Below are 16,586 nucleotides of genomic sequence, written 5' to 3'. Positions count from 1 at the left end.
GAGGGAGAAGAAAGGGGGCGAGAGGGGCTCTCTAGAAGGGCAGTGGCTCTCAAAGAGTTTGGTCTCAAGTCTGTTTCTTTTGGACCACGTTTGGAAGCAGGTTGAAACGGGTCCAAACCGAAGGTTCGAGCCCGGATTCGAAATAGAAAACTGCCTAAAAGCTTCCGAGCAGTCGAGAGTTGATTTCAGCCATTCGCCTTTTAAATCCAATAACTCGTCGGACGAGTGAGGGACGTTACCTCTCGGGTACGTGAGAGGGATGAATGGGTACATATCTGTACGTGTTTGAATTCGGGGTGGGGGTGGGGGTTGTTTTTCTCAGAAGCTCTGCGGACAGAGAATAAGAGATTCGAATTATTTCCTTAAGGAACCTCCAGATGGAAAATCGAGTATGAATGGGAAATAACAGTTCACTCTAAAATATTAGCCTCATATGGAAACAAAATTTGCAACACCACACTATAAGGTTAAAAAGAAAATCGTATAATAAAGGAAATACAAAGGCTTTGGCATGGTTTTTACAATCAACAATGGTTAATTTTGATATGTAGTTGTGAACAACTTCAAAACACTTAAGTTTAAAACTCTTGCAAGCACTTTTAATTGATTAGGAATGAATTCTAGATGCACAAAAATGATTGGACTGTGAACAGTAGTACAACTCTATCTAAGAACAATTAACTTTTGCTGACCAAAAAGAAACGTATGATGCATGAAAATGTGTATAAAACATCTATAGAGTATTCTTGTCAAATATAAATGAAATTAACTTTATTATAGAAATCATTCTGGGAGATTTCTAGGGAAGACAAATACTTACATTTTGACATAAAACAAATTGGATTATATCGAAGACACAATCTACCTTTTATCTATCAACTTTTTTCTTCCTTGAAGTTATCTCTTACCCCCTTTTTTTTTTTTTTGCACATAAACTTCATCTGTTAACAACCTTTGGAAATACCAACGGATATTTTTTTTCTTACATAAATCTAGTGCGTGTTGTCCCAGGTATAATTATATGCAATGGAATGATACAACCTCGGAACGCCAGTCCATAGCCTATGAACAGATTGGTAGAAGGATTCGATATATCTTGATAAAACTCTTCAATTCGTGGCAAAGCCGGTTGATCATGGCTTCCTTTTTTTAAAACAACTTCATGACCAACACAGATCAAACATCCATTCAGTCTACGTTGTTCTTTTTTGATTATAACATACAAATGCCCATTTACAAATAATACACCAAAATGAATAAAAGTTTGGATACCAAAATGAAGATTTGTTCCAACTGATATAACGCCTTCTGTCGACAAAGGTCCGTGTTTAAAGTCTTTTTCCAAGTGTTACAGTAGAGGGCCCAGTTGCAGGACAGAAGTACTTTTAAACTGCTCTCCTTTCTTTAGAAAATACTGCTGAACATCCAACTGTGGTCCACACAGTCACTGACCAAGTTAGCACACGTTTTTACTGTAACCTTGGCCAGTACTGAGACATATCAGGTTCGCTGCCGGGAACTTGAACTGGGACTGACACCCCAGGTGAAATGAGGCCTGAAAAAATCGAGAGAAGAAATACTCAGGGAGTTGTTTGCAGAAATGAATTTTTACCACGCACTGGGGAATTGTTTGTTGTTCCCCTCTTTAAAACAGTGATTCTCTTCTGTCTGGCGTTTGTCTAGATCTATGGCTGTTTTGGAAAAAAAGAAAAAAACCAAAACTCTGCATGGAGCAAGAGTCATGAAACAATGAGCATTTTAAAGAGCTGCTGGGAACCGTATATGGTGCAGCTCCATAGAGCGCCCGAGCAGAGGCCAAAAAGCCCCCATTGGTTTTACCTTGGGGACTTGGGTAATAGGACCATCATTAGGGAGCTAATGAAGTATCTCTTGATCCAAGGGAAAGTGAAAGTATCAGTGAAGGTAACCTCTGGGTAACTCTATTCAATTGACATTCGCAGAGCACCTACACCTCACCCAGGGACGCAAGGCAGAAGGCAAGACATGGTTACCCTAGAACAGGGCAGACGGCAAACAGCAGATGGTTCGTTAGATCCAAGGTTGGGTCCCGAAAGAACCTAGTTATCCTTGCCCAGGAGGTCTTCCTAGGCGGGGCCGGCCTTGGAATGGTGGAAGGGAGGGAGTTGGATGCAGATGGAGAAAGACTGAGTCCCCCTCCATGATTTCTTCCAACCCTGGGGGGCAACGGCCAGCTTTTTTACCTGTGGAAGTCGTGCCAGAGGTGCCCATTGGCTGGCTGTTCATGTGAGTCTGCATGTGCGGGGGCGTGTATGTCTCATAACTCCTCCCGTTCACCGACGGAGTTGTAGGCAGCATGCAGGAATAGGAGGAGGTCTGGCTAGGGACAGGGGGCTGTAGGGGAGAAAGGAATTTGAGCTTACCAAGAAACACGTTACCCAGATGTGTCCATTCAAACCCTAATTATTTACTTCCCGATTTTTTTTTTCTCATCCGCTTCCTCCTGGGAGTTCTTCTGTGTCACCCTGACTTGCTACCTTCCTTCATCACCCTCTTCCAGCCCCACAGCACTTTTTACATATCTGCAATGTATTTATTTATTCATTCATTCAATCGTATTTATTGAGCGCTTACTGTGTGAGAGCACTGTACTAAGCTCTTGGAAAGTACAATTCGGGAACGGTTAGAGGCAATCCCTACCCAACAATGGGCTCACCGTCTAGAAGGGGGAGAGAGACAACAAAACAAAACAAGTAGAGTAGACATACTTATGTTTATGTCTGTCTCCCACTTCTGTAAGCTCGCTGTAGGCAGGGAATGCGTCTGTTTATTGTACTGTACTCACCCAAGCCCCGAGTACAGTGGTCTGCACACAGTAAGTGCTCAATAAATATGACTGAATGAATGAAAGTCCATCACTAGTAGAGGTGGGTTTAGGAAGAGGCAGTCGCAATAAGCCCGCCTAGTCACAGAGCCTAACTACAGATGTGATTGTCGTATTGTTCTCATACATTCTCTCCTTCCTCCAACAGATAGGTACTGAAACCTGTCTATGGCTTGAAGGCATCACACAGTGAGTTTGTGGTCATGGGCAGCCTCAGTTCTTAAGATCATATAAAATCAATTCTCCCTTCATTTGAGGAACTGGTATTCTCAGTCTGTGGAGCTGGTGTAGGCAAAGGTTTCAAGTAATGTGGCTTAGTAGAAAGAGCAAGGGCTTGGGGGTCAGAGGTCGTGGGTTCTAATCCCAGCTCCGCCACTTGTCAGCTGTGTGACTTTGGGCAAGTCACTTAACTTCTCTGGGCCTCAGTTACCTTATCTCTAAAATGGGGATTAAGACTATGAGCCCCACGTGGGACAAACTGATTACCTTGTATCTAGCCCAGAGCTTAGAACAGTGCTTGGCATGTAGTAAGTGCTTAACAAATACCATCATTATTAGTATTACTATTCTTAAATACTCATAAATAATTAGTTATGCTCCTTTTTCTCAAGTACCTGAAGGTACATGCCCTTCAATAAAGGGGGCAAGCAAGTTCACAATTCCTATAGGGTTGGGTCAGTATATTTGGAAATGGATGAGGACGTTCATGAAGTACAGAGGATTTCGGCCTAAAATGATGTTTATCAATGTCATTTGGTATTTGTTTACATATTTGTATTTGTATTTTTAGTTGTGGAGTAGTTTTCAAGTCGGGAAAGCCTAGATTGCCTGCATATTCCCTTGGACTTTAAAAATCCAAAAATGATTGCTTTCGGCATTTTGGTGACATTAATGCTGGCCAAGTTTTATCTTAAATATTTTCTTCTAAATTATTAAGATTGTACTAGATGCTTATTGTCCTCTGTGCATCCATGAATGCATCAATTTTGAGGGTGGCCCCTACCAAACACTCAAACTGAATGCATCATTAAGCATTCAGAATTTGACCTAGTGGAAAAAGCACAGGACTGGGTGTCAGGAGACCTGGGTTCCAACCCCAGCTCTACCGCTTGCCTGTTGTGTGACCTTGGCCAAGTCACTTAACTTCTCTGTACCCCGTTTTCTCATCTGAAAAAATGGCGATTCGACACTTGTGCTCCTTTCACCTTAGACTGTGAGCCGCTTGTGGGACAGGAACTGTGTCTGATTTGACAGTATTATTCCTACCCCAGCACTTAGAACATATAGAGCTCTTAACAAATACCAGGATTTTTAATAGATGAAGAAAATGAGTGTCAAGCACAAAGAAGAGGAGGCTTAAGGGCCTTTCAACAATAACAGTTTTAATGTTTTCCAAAGTAGTAATCTTAGCTTCAGGAAATCTTACTGCAGGGAAATACTTTGGCAGTAACACTGTCCAGTGGTATAACGACATAATGTCCAGTGCTCCTCGGGACCCTGGTATCTGGGTGCAATAGCAACATTAATCTGAACAACTCCCCTCACGGAATAAGCCCATGAGCTTTGCTTGATCGGTTCAGGAATCCATTGTAGACTATGGAATATACACACACACTGCCAGCCACGAGTAACCTGAACAATCCTAGGTCTCATTAACAGCAGGAGCCACTGCTCTCAAAAAAAACCCCAAAAAACAAAATAAACAACCCACTGCCTGTCCAACCTCATATCATCCTGCTCCTTCACTGTTCCACACTAGAGTCCCAGGAAGTATCCATAGGAATAAGGGCTACAGAAGGATGCAAGAAGGAAAAGTTCTTCCTGCTCCGGATGTTGAAATAAACGTGCCGAAAGAAACCAGGAACCAGAGTCCCGACTAATCTGAGTCCTTGCGACACTATAGGTGCCGTTTCAGATCACATGGGGTCAACTAGTGCGGCCTAATCCCAGTATCACATGGGCATCGACACTTTGGTAACAGTCTACGAGTTGCATCCTCATTCTAGAAAAGGCCTCGGGATCTTTTGCCATGTTTTCATTTCATCATGATTGCTCTATTCCTTCTGTCTGGAGATGATAGGTTAGCAAGCGACCAATACAGCGACCAGCGTGCTTTAGAACAGTGTAGGAAATCTTTGCACCCTCCACTGTCTCCTCCAATTCCTCTTGCCCAGTTCAGTGACAACTCTTCGAAACTCTCCCAGATTCATCTCCTGAAAACACTCTCCTAAAATTCACTGTCAAGTCACCACCCCAGCTTTTTCGGGGGGCGATTCCAGCAACGTCCCCAAATTCCCTGTCCCCTCCTCCTCCCCCACCCTACCCCCGCCTCCCCACCATCTCCATGATGGCCCATCTCCATTTCCCCTCTCCCCCGGCCCCCGAAGCCTTTGATCATCCATCAGGCCCTCGTTATTCCACTCACTTGCATAGGCAGGTTGTTAGCCATCGTGAAGCTAGGCATGGGAGGCAGGGCACTGTAGGTGTTTGTTAGGGCTGTGTCCGTCCTGCCTAGCATTGAACCAGATGTGAAGGAGGACACTGCGGGGTGGGGGGAAAAGACGGTCCAATTAATTTAATCTTCAACTCAGAGGCTCCTAATTTCAGAACGATTATCCCTCGGGCCCAAGGGTCAGGTCAGTTACCGGGAGTGGTCGGCTGGGGGATGGGCTGGTAGACGCTTGTGCTGAAGCTACTGCTGATGGGGATGTGACTGGGAGTGGTGCTCGCCTGCCTCCTCTGGTTTCTCAGCTTCTCTTCCCGTCTCCACTTGGCCCTCCTATTGGAAAACCATACCTGGGGGTCAGAAACACAGGGTTACCACAGTGCTCTAAAGGAAAGCCCGGGGGGAAGAAGACCTTCCCTCCCCCACCCCCAGTTCCTTTCCCCCAAGCCTCCACGTTGACAAATGCCCCAGTGTCTGGGCCTGGGTGGGTCGTGAAAACGCTCTCCTCCACACCGCCAAGCAGGATCGGGCACATGTGTGGGGAACTCGGGTTTGGTGGTTATTTCCATGAAAGCGAATCAAAATGCACATCTGGTCCTTTATCCCTCAAAAGAGAGGATGCACAAATGGCATGTGGAGTTTCACAATTGCTAAGGTACCTGTATTCGGGCTTCAGGTAGGTCTATTTTGGCAGCTAGTCTTTCTCTGGCAAACACATCTGGATAATGGGTCCTCTCAAACTCTGAAAGATTCAAGTGGGGGACGGGGGAGAGGTTTGAGTTTATTAGCCTCCGAGCTCTTGGATCAACCTGGTCTCCAAATCCAAACTGTTCCCTCTCTTCTCCCCCCTGCCCCCATGCCCTCCTCCTTTGGGAATGTTAGAGTCGATGATGCCCGAGAGCTTGGAAATCCTGTCCCACAAAGATGAAGGAGATGAATGAACTTCCATGGAAATGGCTCGTAAACAGTTGAGGGATCAGAACACTCAGGGTCATCACTTCGTCTTTGTGGGAAGTCTGGTTTTCCATCCAAGAGATACTCGGTTTGTTGGGGATAAAGCAAATCTTGAAAGCGGTCCCAGGCCCTGAGCAGGTAGGCCCAGGGCCCAAGGAATATCTAGGTCCAAGGTCTTAGGTTCAGGGAGCCATCCACCTTCTTAAATCACTCTCTGTCTCTCTCTGTCTCTCTCTCTGTCTCTCTCTCTCTCTCTCTCTCTCTTGGCTTCCATCACCTTTCTCCAGGGCCTCGATCTGCTCTTGGGTGAAGGATGTCCTATTTCTTTGCAGCTTTCGTTTCAGTTGAAGCCTCATCTGGGCCTCATCGGAGTCTTCTCCATTGGAGCTGATGGAGTTGGTGTTTTCGCCGCCTCCTTCTTGGGACGGGCAGCCATCTGGAATGATCGGAGCGGGACAGTCAATCCAAACTGGACAATAATAGAGTAGTTCGGCAAAGCGAATTCACAGGTAGTCCCACGGCCACCCCCTCCTCCCCACATGCTCAAGTCGGAGAGCAGAGCAGCGTTTCATCAAGTGGAAATCTGAAAACTTGTCCTTTCAGGCATCTTGAGATCTGTTCTTTTTGGTAACAGATGGGGCATCATCAGTTTCAGTGAAAATAATCTTCCATACTTCAGCTTTCCCCAACTGCCTCCTGCATTTGGGTGCAGTATTTATTTACCTATTGCTATGTTAAAAAAAAAAAAACAGTGGCAGGCAGGATTTCAGATTATCTATAATCAGTAATTCCCATCTAATCAATTAGATGTTGATAGGTTTGGAGAAAATGCTATTAAGAAACCAAACCAAGCTTGTAATCTTTTTTAAAAAATATTTATCTAGTTTTTATTTGAATTCTGCACAGTCAATTTCATTTTAAAGGTTGTGAATTTAGAAGTGCTCGCATTGTTCTGCAGTTTTATTCAACTATTGTATGAGTGTGCATTGCCTTGACACCTATTACTGAGCACAGCTGTAATTATATCATCACCAAGAACAGGCTATAATTGCTGAAAATGGAATTTTATATTTAGATAAAAGGACTGTCCATTCTTTGTAATGTGTTGCACCAGAGAAAAGTAAGATTTCTTTTAAAATTTTAACGTGTAATTTTAAAAGAAATAGTAGAGAGTTCGCTAACTAGCTAAATATGCTCTTCTGCAGCTGAGCCTTGGCATATCATTTAAGTGGCACATTTTTAATTAGGGCATTTCCAGCACTTTTAATGTAATTTCTATCATTAAAGGAGAGAAAGTTTGATTGTTTTCCGGGTGGGCAGGCGGGTAGGGAGGCGGGCAGCGGGGCTGGTCCTTGGACAAACGGGATTTTTCCTCGGGGGTCCGGGAGCGATGGACCCTCTGTGGGAGAGTTCCCCCACTGGATCCAGGCTCCCTCTCGGTAGTGGTCGGGGGGTCCGGGGCGGGACCGGTTGGGAAGTGGGACCGGACCCGCAGGGATTGGGAAATAGACCGGGCAAGGATGGGAGGAGGGGGGGACGGGTCGGAAACAGACACTCCTTACACCGTCTTTAAAGCCCTCAATCCCCTTGCCCCCTGCTGCCTCACCTCACTACCCTCCTACTCCACCCCAGCCCGCACACTTCTCCCCTCTAATGCCAACCTTCTCCATGTACCTCGGTACCACCTCTGTCACCACTGACCACTCGCCCACTTCCTTTCTCTAACCTGAACGCCCTACCTCTTCATATCCGACAATGACTCTCCCCGGCTTCAAAGCCTTATCGAAGGCCCACCTCCTCCAAGAGGCCTTCCCTGACTATGCCCTCTTTTCCTCTTCTCCCTCTCCCTTCTGCATCGCCCCCATTTGCTCCCTTTATTCACCGCCCACCTCCTCCCCACAGCACTTAGGCCCATATCCGTAATGCATTTATTCACATTAATGTCCGTCTCCCCCTCTAGACTGTGAGCTCACTGTGGGCAGGGAACGTGTCTGCCAACTCTGTTGTATTGTACTCTCCCAAGCGGTTAGGACAGTGATCCGCACACCTATTTAGTGCTTGATAAATACGATTGATTGATTGGGGGTGGGTTTTTTGGAGGGGGGGAGCGGATTGCTGGGATAAGGGCCGGTCCGGACGGGGGTGGGCAGATTGGGGGTGGGCATAGCCTGGCTGGGAGAGGCCTGGCGGTGGGGAGCAGAGCCCTTCGAGGCCCATGCGGGCCCGGTGGCCCATGGCGGGGGGCGAGCAGGAGGGCAGCGGCTCACAATGCCCGAGAGGGAGAGTGGGCAGTGCAGTGGGCAGCGTTGGTGGACACAATCGCCGGGAGGGGTGGGGGGCGGAGGGGCAGAAAGGCTTCTCCGGGGAGGGCCGCGGGCTGCATTGTGAATGAACCCAGGAGCGAGGGCCTGCCTGCCCGGCTCAGGGAGGTCACCTCCCCGCCCCGCGGTCATTAATCACTGTCCGGCCCGGGAGGGAGAAAGGGAGAGGGACAGGCGGGGCCCTCTACCTTCCCTGGACCCCTCACACACACACACACACACACACACACACACACAAACAACACATATACACATACACACAACAGAGTCTCTCTCCCTCTCCACGCCTCGAACCAGTCCCGACAGAGAAGCCGCGTGGCCCAAGTGGAAAGAGACCAGGCTTGGGAGTCAGAGGTCGTGGGTTCTGATCCCGCCCCCGCCGCCGATCAGCTGTGTGACTCTGGGCAAGTCACTTCGCTTCTCTGTGCCTCAGTCACCTCGGTGGGGATTAAGGCTGTGAGCCCCACGTGGGACATGCTGGTGACCTGGTAGCTACCTACCCCAGCGCTTAGAACACTGCTTGGCACACAGTAAGCGCTTAACAAATGCCATCATCATTGTTATTATCGCTATCCGCCTCCGGGCCTGCGGTCTAGAAACCTAAGACCCATGAACCCATCAGAGGAAGATGCCCCGGTGGGACGTGTGTGTGGGAATGCATGTGTGTGTGTGTGTGTGAGGGGTCAGAGGTAGCCCGCTGTTCGTGACCTCTAAAGCGCTCAGGGATACCCTTACTGCGCGGACCCGGGCACCCCTCCATCCCCCTCTCCAGCAGCCTAAGAAACGATTTGCAGGCGGCCTGGAGCCGGTGGCTACGACGGACCCGTGTCCTCTCCTTCCTTCGCGGCCCCTTGCGGCCCGGTCTTGGCTCCTTTTCCCCTCTCGTTCCCTTGGACTCCCGCACCTCCCGCTCCCACCCCGACCGCGCTGCAGGCGGGGCTCCGTTCCGGACCAGAAACCTCTCTTTCCTCCACCGCCGGCCCGCCTGGTCCCTCCACCATCTCCCCCTCTGCCCCCTCGGGTCTTTCAGATCTCTATCTCTGGGCTCTTCCTCTGGCCGGGCCAGTATTTCTCTGGATTTTCTCCGCGAGTTGGTCTACGGGCCTCCGTCTCTAGGTACCGCTTGTCTCTGAGCGCCTCTGTTTCTCCTGCCCTCTTCCCCTAGTTTTCTCTCCCTCGCCTACTACTACGTACCCTTTCCCTATCATCTTCCTCCCCCATTACTTTCTCTACTTCCTTTCATCCTCCTCTTACCCTCTTTACTATCCTCCTCTCCCCCTACACTCTCTACCATCCTCCCGCTTTCCCCTCTATCATCCGTCTTAATCCTCCATCCTCACCCCTTACTCTTTCTCTACCAACCTCCCTTCGTTCTACCATCCTTCGCCCCTCATCTTACTCTTTTTCTACCACCCTTCTCCCTTATTTTTTCTTTACCATCCTTCCCCCCTCCTCTTACTCTTTCTCTACCATATCCCCTATCCTTTTACTTTTTCCCCTTACCAGCTTTTTCCTCTCCCTTTATTCCCTCTACCACCTCTCCCCTCCCCTAACTTTCTCTACCATTTCCCCCTCTCCCCTTTATTTATCTACCATCTTTGGCCTCTCCCCTTACTTCTCTACCATCTTTCTCCTCTCCCCTTACTTTTCTATCATCTTTCTCCCCTCCCCTTACTCTTTCTCTACCATCTTTCCCCTCTCCCTGTATTCACTTGACCATTTTTTCCTCTTCCCCTTTCCTCTTCCTCGACCGTCTTTTCCTCCCTCTTCTTACTCTCTCTAACCTCTTTTCCCTCACCCTTTATTCACTTTACCATTTTTTCCTTCTCCTCTTACTGTTTCTCTACCCTCTCCCGTTACTCTTTCTCTATCATCCTTCCTCCCTCTCCTCACACTCCCTCTCTACCATTTCAGAGCAAAAACCTTGAGCTGGGCATCGGGGCCCAGGTCAAGCAGCTAACTAAAAGTGGGCAGATCGGGTAGGGGAGAAAACGAATCTTCCTCTCCGCCGCCCGGCCACGAACGGGGAAACCTCCCTGCGCCCAGAGGGGCTGTTTATTTCTAGAAAGTAGCAATCGGTTGCTTGCAACTGCGGGAGAATTAAGTCTTTAGGCGCTTCCCTTAAAAAACGGTGGGTTTGCGTTACACTTTTAACGCTATTTATGGAAATCGAGCTGGAAGTTGGATCTCGAATTCCAAATATGATAAACATAAGTGACAGACAATTAAGATATCTTCTTTAAAAGGCTCCTTCAGAGCCCCGCCAAGAAGCTGCCTGAATAGGGACCCCCCCCTCCACCCCCGCCCCCCCAGCCCTAATCCTTCAGAGCCAGTGAACGCCCCATTATCCCAGAACCAGCCAGACCATCTGACGCTGGGGATAGGATTTGTTTCCTGGAAGAAAAAAAAAAAGACGCTGGGAAATAAAATCATTCCTTAGTGTCTTAGTGTCTTAATCAGTGAGGCGGAAAACAAGCAAAAAAAGATAGCAAACCAATTGCGGCACCTTTCAGCTATAGAGCGCGGATCAAAACATTGTAGCATCTGTTGAAAGGGAAAGTGTCTAAATCCTATAGAGAGCTTTGGTATTATAAGGTGGGGGGTGGAGGGGGGGGGGGGGGGGGGGAGAGCAGATAAGAAAAAGTGCCTCGGTGATCCCTAAAACCACTAAATCACAGGAGAATTTCTGCCGGGGAGAGTTGTCTCTTTTTGTTCTGCCAGCCCGTGTCGTCATTATTTTATTCACTGCTGCATGGCGTTTATCAGATGGAAACCATATTTGTCCCCCTCTGAGACCTAACCTCGCCTTATGCTTTTTGGAGTAATGGACTCTTAAAACCCAGTAACGTATTCCTGCAACGGGGCGGCGGGCAGGGGCGAACCCATTAGCGCTGGCGTGAATATTCCCGGGAAATTCCCACCCTTTGCCCCGTCCCCTGGGGACGCGGACCGGGCCGGACCGAGCCAGGTTGGACCGGGCTATAACGGGCTGGGCCGGGCCAGGTTGGAGTCGGGCTCTTCTGAGCCGAGCCGGCCTGCGGCTGGATCGGATTGGACTGGGCGTAGTTGGACTGAGCTGGACCGAAGAAAGCTAGGCTGGTCTGAACTCGCCATCTGCACTGCCCGGCCAATGTGGCGACCATGTCTTCACTCCGTGGGGCAAGGACAGAGGGCCTGGCCAAAGTGGAATCCGCTCCACTGACTGACCGCCATCCCCTTTACTGTCTGGCCCTTTCCCCCAACCAGGCCCCCAGCGTGAAGGCCCCGGGAAGCAGAGGGGCCAGCCGCCCTGACCAGCCCTCTCCAGTCCGGGATTGCTCTCCCCCCGCCGGAGGAAGGACCTCCCAGGCCTCTCTCTCTGCCCTGAATTCCTCCTCGGAGACCATACAGGGAATCTCCCCCTCGCCCTCTCCTCCTCCTCCTCCTTCTCCTCCTCCATCATTCCCCCCCTCCACGCGCTGTCTGCCAGCGGGGTGAAAGGATGGAGGAGGAAAGAGCCGGGAATCGAGAAGAGGAGCTGTGGCTCGGACAGGTCCGCAGTCCTTCAGGCAAAGACCTCTTGGGGCCCCTTCTGAGGGAAGGGGATTGGGGCGGACCCGCGGGATGGGAAAGGGGAAAGGAGGAAAAGGGAGAAGGCGAGGGAGAGGAGGAGGAAAAGGAGAAAGCGAGGTGATGAAGAGGAAGAGGAGGAAAGGGAGAGATTGAAGGAGATGAAGAAGAGGAGGAAAGGGAGAAAGGGAGAGCAATGAAGGGGAAGCACGGGAGGAAGAGGAGGAAAGGAAGTAAGCAAAGGAGATGAAGAGGAAGAGGAGGAAAGGAAGAAAGCGAAGGGGATGAAGAGGAAAAAGAGGAAAGAGAGAAAGTCAGGGAGATTAAGAAGAGGGGGAAAAGGAGAAAATGAAGGAGATGAAGAAGAGGAAAGTGAAGGGGATGAAGAGGAAGAGGAGGAGGAAGAGGAAAGAGAGGAAGTCAGGGAGATGAAGAAAAGGAGAAAGTGGAGGAGATGGAGAGGAGGAAAAAAAGAAAGTGAGGAAGATGAAGAGGAAGAGGAGGAAAGGGAGAGAGGGAGAGAGATGAAGGGGAAGAAGAGGAGGAGGTGGAAAAAAAGAAAGCGAAGAAGATGCAGAGGAAAAGGAAGAAGAGAAAGCGAGGGAGATGAAAAGGGATGGGGGTAGAGGGGGGAGGAAGAGACACACGGAGAGAGGAAGGAGTGGGGAAAGGGGAGAGTGTGTGGCCCCAGAAATAGAGATGACCAAGCTGATGTAGTTCGTACCTCTCTTCTCCCCGTTCCCCTCCCCTTCCCAGAGGTTGTGGCCCGGAGCAGAGCCCCGCGGGTTCGAGGCCTGTAACCGCTGGCGGAGAGGGGAAGGAGAGGGGGAGAGGGGCCGGCCGGGGCCCAGTGGCCAGGGGCCAGGGGCCAGGGGCCAGGGGCGGGGAGCTGGGCCAGAGCCCGGGACCAGGAGGAGCCCTGGACGGTCATTAAGGCCTTCCACTGCGCAAACAGCAGAGATGGGAGACAAAACCCGAAAGCTTTTCTCCCTATCTTTCTAGTGTCCTTCCTATATTGTTTTCTGCTCTTAAAACTGACATGTCTAATTGGCAAGCGGTGCCGTATCGTGTCCAGAGGTCTCCTGTGGAACATTTCTACAGCTGTCTCCTTCAACTAGACGCTTATTCATGTCGCCTTAATGAGAAACAAAACGTTCTCTAATGAGCAATTACATAGCGACAGGATTGTTCCCATAACAAATTCTTGCGAGTGACAGAAGCATCCTTTGTACCAGATATTCCGCATACTGTTACTGATTTTCTCTTTCCCTCTCCCCTTTCCTCAGGGAGGGTCGGCCCAAGCGAGTCCGTAGGACCAGCCGGCGGCGGGCGAGTGGGCGACTAGAGAAGGGACAGTGGCGAGGCGGGGTGGCGGCCGTCTGGAAGGCCTCTTTCTCCGGGTTGGGGAGACGGCTAGGCCTGAGCGGGGGTCTTCCCCCCACCCAGACCATCCCCGACCCCTGCCCCAGGCACGGCCCCTGCCCCGGCTCCTGCCACGATCCCAGCCCGCTTCTGCTGCATATTATGCCCTCGTCTCTCCGACCCCTAATAGTAATAATAATGAGGATGATGCTGTTATTTGTTAAGCGCTTACTATGTGCCAAGCACCGTTCTAAGCGCTGGGGTAGAGACAAGCTCATCAGGTTGCCCCACGTGGGGCTCACAGTTCTTAATCCCCATTTTACAGATGAGGTCACTGAGGCACAGGGAAGTGAAGCGACTTGCCCAAGGTCACCCAGCAGACAAGGGGCGGAGACGGGATTAGAACCCAGGTCCTCTGACTCTCAAGCCCCTGCTCTTGCCACTAGGCTATGCGGCTTCTCTTGACTGACCTGCCCCGGCCCCCGCAAGGAGAAGGACCCGAGTATCTGCCCTCCCCAGCCTCGGACCCCCCACCCCCACCCTCCACGCCTCTGCCCTGGCCTCCCTCACTTCCCACCCCCTTCCCCATCTGATGCCTCCCTCATTTCTAGAAGTCCCAGGCCCCGCCTTGCTCCTTGCCCAGCCTCTCTCCCAGCTCCTCGTCCTACCCAGGCCCTGAATTCTTCCCCCTCTCCCAAACGAGGGTACGGCCCGGGTCCGGGTCCGGGGCGGGAGCAACGAGGACTGATGAAAAATGCAACAAAAATCGACAGCACATCCCCATCCCGGAGTCCGCGCCCTCATCCCCCTCTGCATTTTTCCATAGGCTCGCTCCTCACAGTCACATAATTTGTCAATGACTGGAAAAAGCAAAATGATACAATTATGTTTACCTCACAGTCTGTCAGTATGTTAACTTGTCACACTCCTACGGCAAGGGGGCTCTCTGTGCATTTTAATGGAAAATTTAAATGGAGCAACCACGCCGTTGGCTCCTAAAACACAAACACACGCGTGCACACATATACACGCGCGCCCAAACACACACACACACACAGAGAACCTGGCCAGAGGATTTATTATCCACACACTTCACCTCTCTTTCACACACACACACACACACACACACAGCCTGGCAGGAGATTCCAACACCTACACACAGACTTCCACAAACAACACCCCGAATCGCGGCTCACACACGCACACACACACATAATTACACGTGTGCCTCCTACACACGCATATGCCAATTCACTCAACCCCAGTGCTACGGATCCACCCCGACACAACACGCCAAAGACGCACACACAGATGCGCGCCGGGTCAGGACATTGCAACGTGCCCGCAGCATCCCCGCCGCTCGCCACTCATCCTATCTCCGCAGAGAAGCCCCTCCCCATCTTATCCCGGCCAAATCCAGTGTTTTCCCGGGATCTCTGCCTCGGTTCCTGCTCTGGGGCGTATGATGGGCATCCTCTAACCGGCCCCAGATCCGAGCTCAGGATGAGGCGTGAAGGGGGGAATGGGGAGGAGGGAAAAAAGGGGTGGGGGTGGGGTCTTACCTTGGGTAGGTTGTCCTGGCACAGAAGCCCCCGGGTACCACCCGGGTCGCGTGCCCCAGCTTCCTGTCTGTCCGTTCAGCATCCTTAGTTTATCATACATGCCATCGGCACCCATCTGTTGCTTTTCGCTAGCCAGGTTGCGAAGGACTCTGTTTATTGATGACACCTGCAAGTCAGAGCAAAATCAAACCAAATGGTAGCGTCTTAGATGGCACCGCCGCCCTCCCCTTCCCCCCCTCAGTTTCCTGATTAACCGCCCGGAGCCCCCAGGGTACCCCTCCCCGGTTATTCCTCCGCCTCCCTGCTTTCCCCTTCCCTCCTACCCCCTCCAGCTCGGGACAGTGCCGGAATGAATGACCCGGTCATCCCTGGAAACAGGGCACTGCGTCCCTGGAGATGCGGAAATCGCCCAGCCGGGGAGAGACGAGGAGTGGCCGAGGCTAATATGAATCGACCTCATCGGGCAATTAGAGCCCTTTGCCCTGGGTCGAGTTTCGCCGCCGGAAAATACCCATCGAGTTCCGCGTCTCTTTTCTTTTCCTGGTCGTTTATTTTATCTTTAATTTTTTGCCAGGGAAGATGAGCTGAAGGTTTTTGTTTTGTTTTGTCTTTTAATCTAGCATGGGCACCGCTGGCAGGACAGGGGTTCAACCCTGGTTTATTTTGCCTATATATACATATGTATATATATATATACGTTTGATGGGGACTTGCTGGCCGCCCCTGCCAGTTGCACGCCTCATGCAAATAATGGGAATTTCCCACAGTCAACCGCGTTTCCCGATCAGACAAAGGGGCCGAAGCCCCTGCTCATAATTCCCCAGGTATACGAAGAGGGAAAAGGAGAGGGGGAGAAGGGGCAGACAGACCGACAGACAGACGGATGGAGGACAGAGAAGGGGAAGGAGATGAGGGCAGACAGAAAGTGTGGTCAGGAATTTTTCCGTGAACTTACACTTGGTATGTTATCGTTGGTACAGACACCCTCTGACAGTAATCTGTCTCGGATTTCCCAAGCAAAGATGGATGGACACTCTCGCTTATACTGTGCTATTTTGCTTACAACTTCTGGAGTCGCTACTCTCGGTTTACTACCTCCGATTGCCCTGGGTCTGATGGAGCCAGTCTCGTAATACCTGCCCAAAATTTTACTCACACATCCATTCGACACCTGCATCGGGGAAGCGGACAGAAAATCACATTATTAATAATTTCAAGACAAAAATAAAATTGTTTAAGTATGCATTAAACAATGACAAGCTTACGTTTTGATTGTCCAGCACTTGGACTTTTGCATCTGCATGGGTCTATAACACAAAAATATACCTTCAATGGTATGAGAACTTACTTTGAGAGAGGTTTTTTTTTTCTTAAAATTACATTTGTGGCTCCTACACACTACAAATGTGATGATACTTTCAAACATTTGGAGCAAAAAAAAAACCTAATTAAAAAGTCTGGTTTTTTTTAAAGCGACCCCGTTGCAGCCCGAAGCTGTGCTAGAGCGAGCGAGGGCTTTCTTTTATTTT

General features: G+C 50.1%; 1 protein-coding gene across 4 annotated transcripts in view; it reads right to left on the bottom strand.

Annotated features, from left to right (window-relative positions):
• Positions 1–462: 462 nt before the first annotated feature.
• The window catches only part of PAX6 (paired box 6), a 33,921-nt gene continuing 17,797 nt past the window's right edge, over positions 463–16,586 (bottom strand). For 3 of the 4 annotated variants that reach the window (XM_039911471.1, XM_029058947.2, XM_039911470.1), the window contains 9 exons: positions 16,323–16,364; positions 16,013–16,228; positions 15,058–15,223; positions 6,541–6,699; positions 5,969–6,051; positions 5,509–5,659; positions 5,289–5,404; positions 2,223–2,373; positions 463–1,555 (listed from right to left, as the gene is read on the bottom strand). In XM_039911471.1, the coding sequence (XP_039767405.1) occupies positions 1,470–1,555; positions 2,223–2,373; positions 5,289–5,404; positions 5,509–5,659; positions 5,969–6,051; positions 6,541–6,699; positions 15,058–15,223; positions 16,013–16,228; positions 16,323–16,364 (1,170 nt within the window). In that variant the 3' untranslated portion in view covers positions 463–1,469. The remainder of the gene's footprint in view (positions 1,556–2,222; positions 2,374–5,288; positions 5,405–5,508; positions 5,660–5,968; positions 6,052–6,540; positions 6,700–15,057; positions 15,224–16,012; positions 16,229–16,322; positions 16,365–16,586) is intronic. The other variant, XM_029058951.2, reaches the window with a different exon arrangement.

The sequence above is a fragment of the Ornithorhynchus anatinus genome, chromosome 3 (assembly GCF_004115215.2).
Source record: "Ornithorhynchus anatinus isolate Pmale09 chromosome 3, mOrnAna1.pri.v4, whole genome shotgun sequence".
NCBI classification, from domain to species: Eukaryota; Metazoa; Chordata; class Mammalia; order Monotremata; family Ornithorhynchidae; genus Ornithorhynchus; species Ornithorhynchus anatinus.
This window is presented reverse-complemented; position numbering and strand designations above follow the sequence as displayed.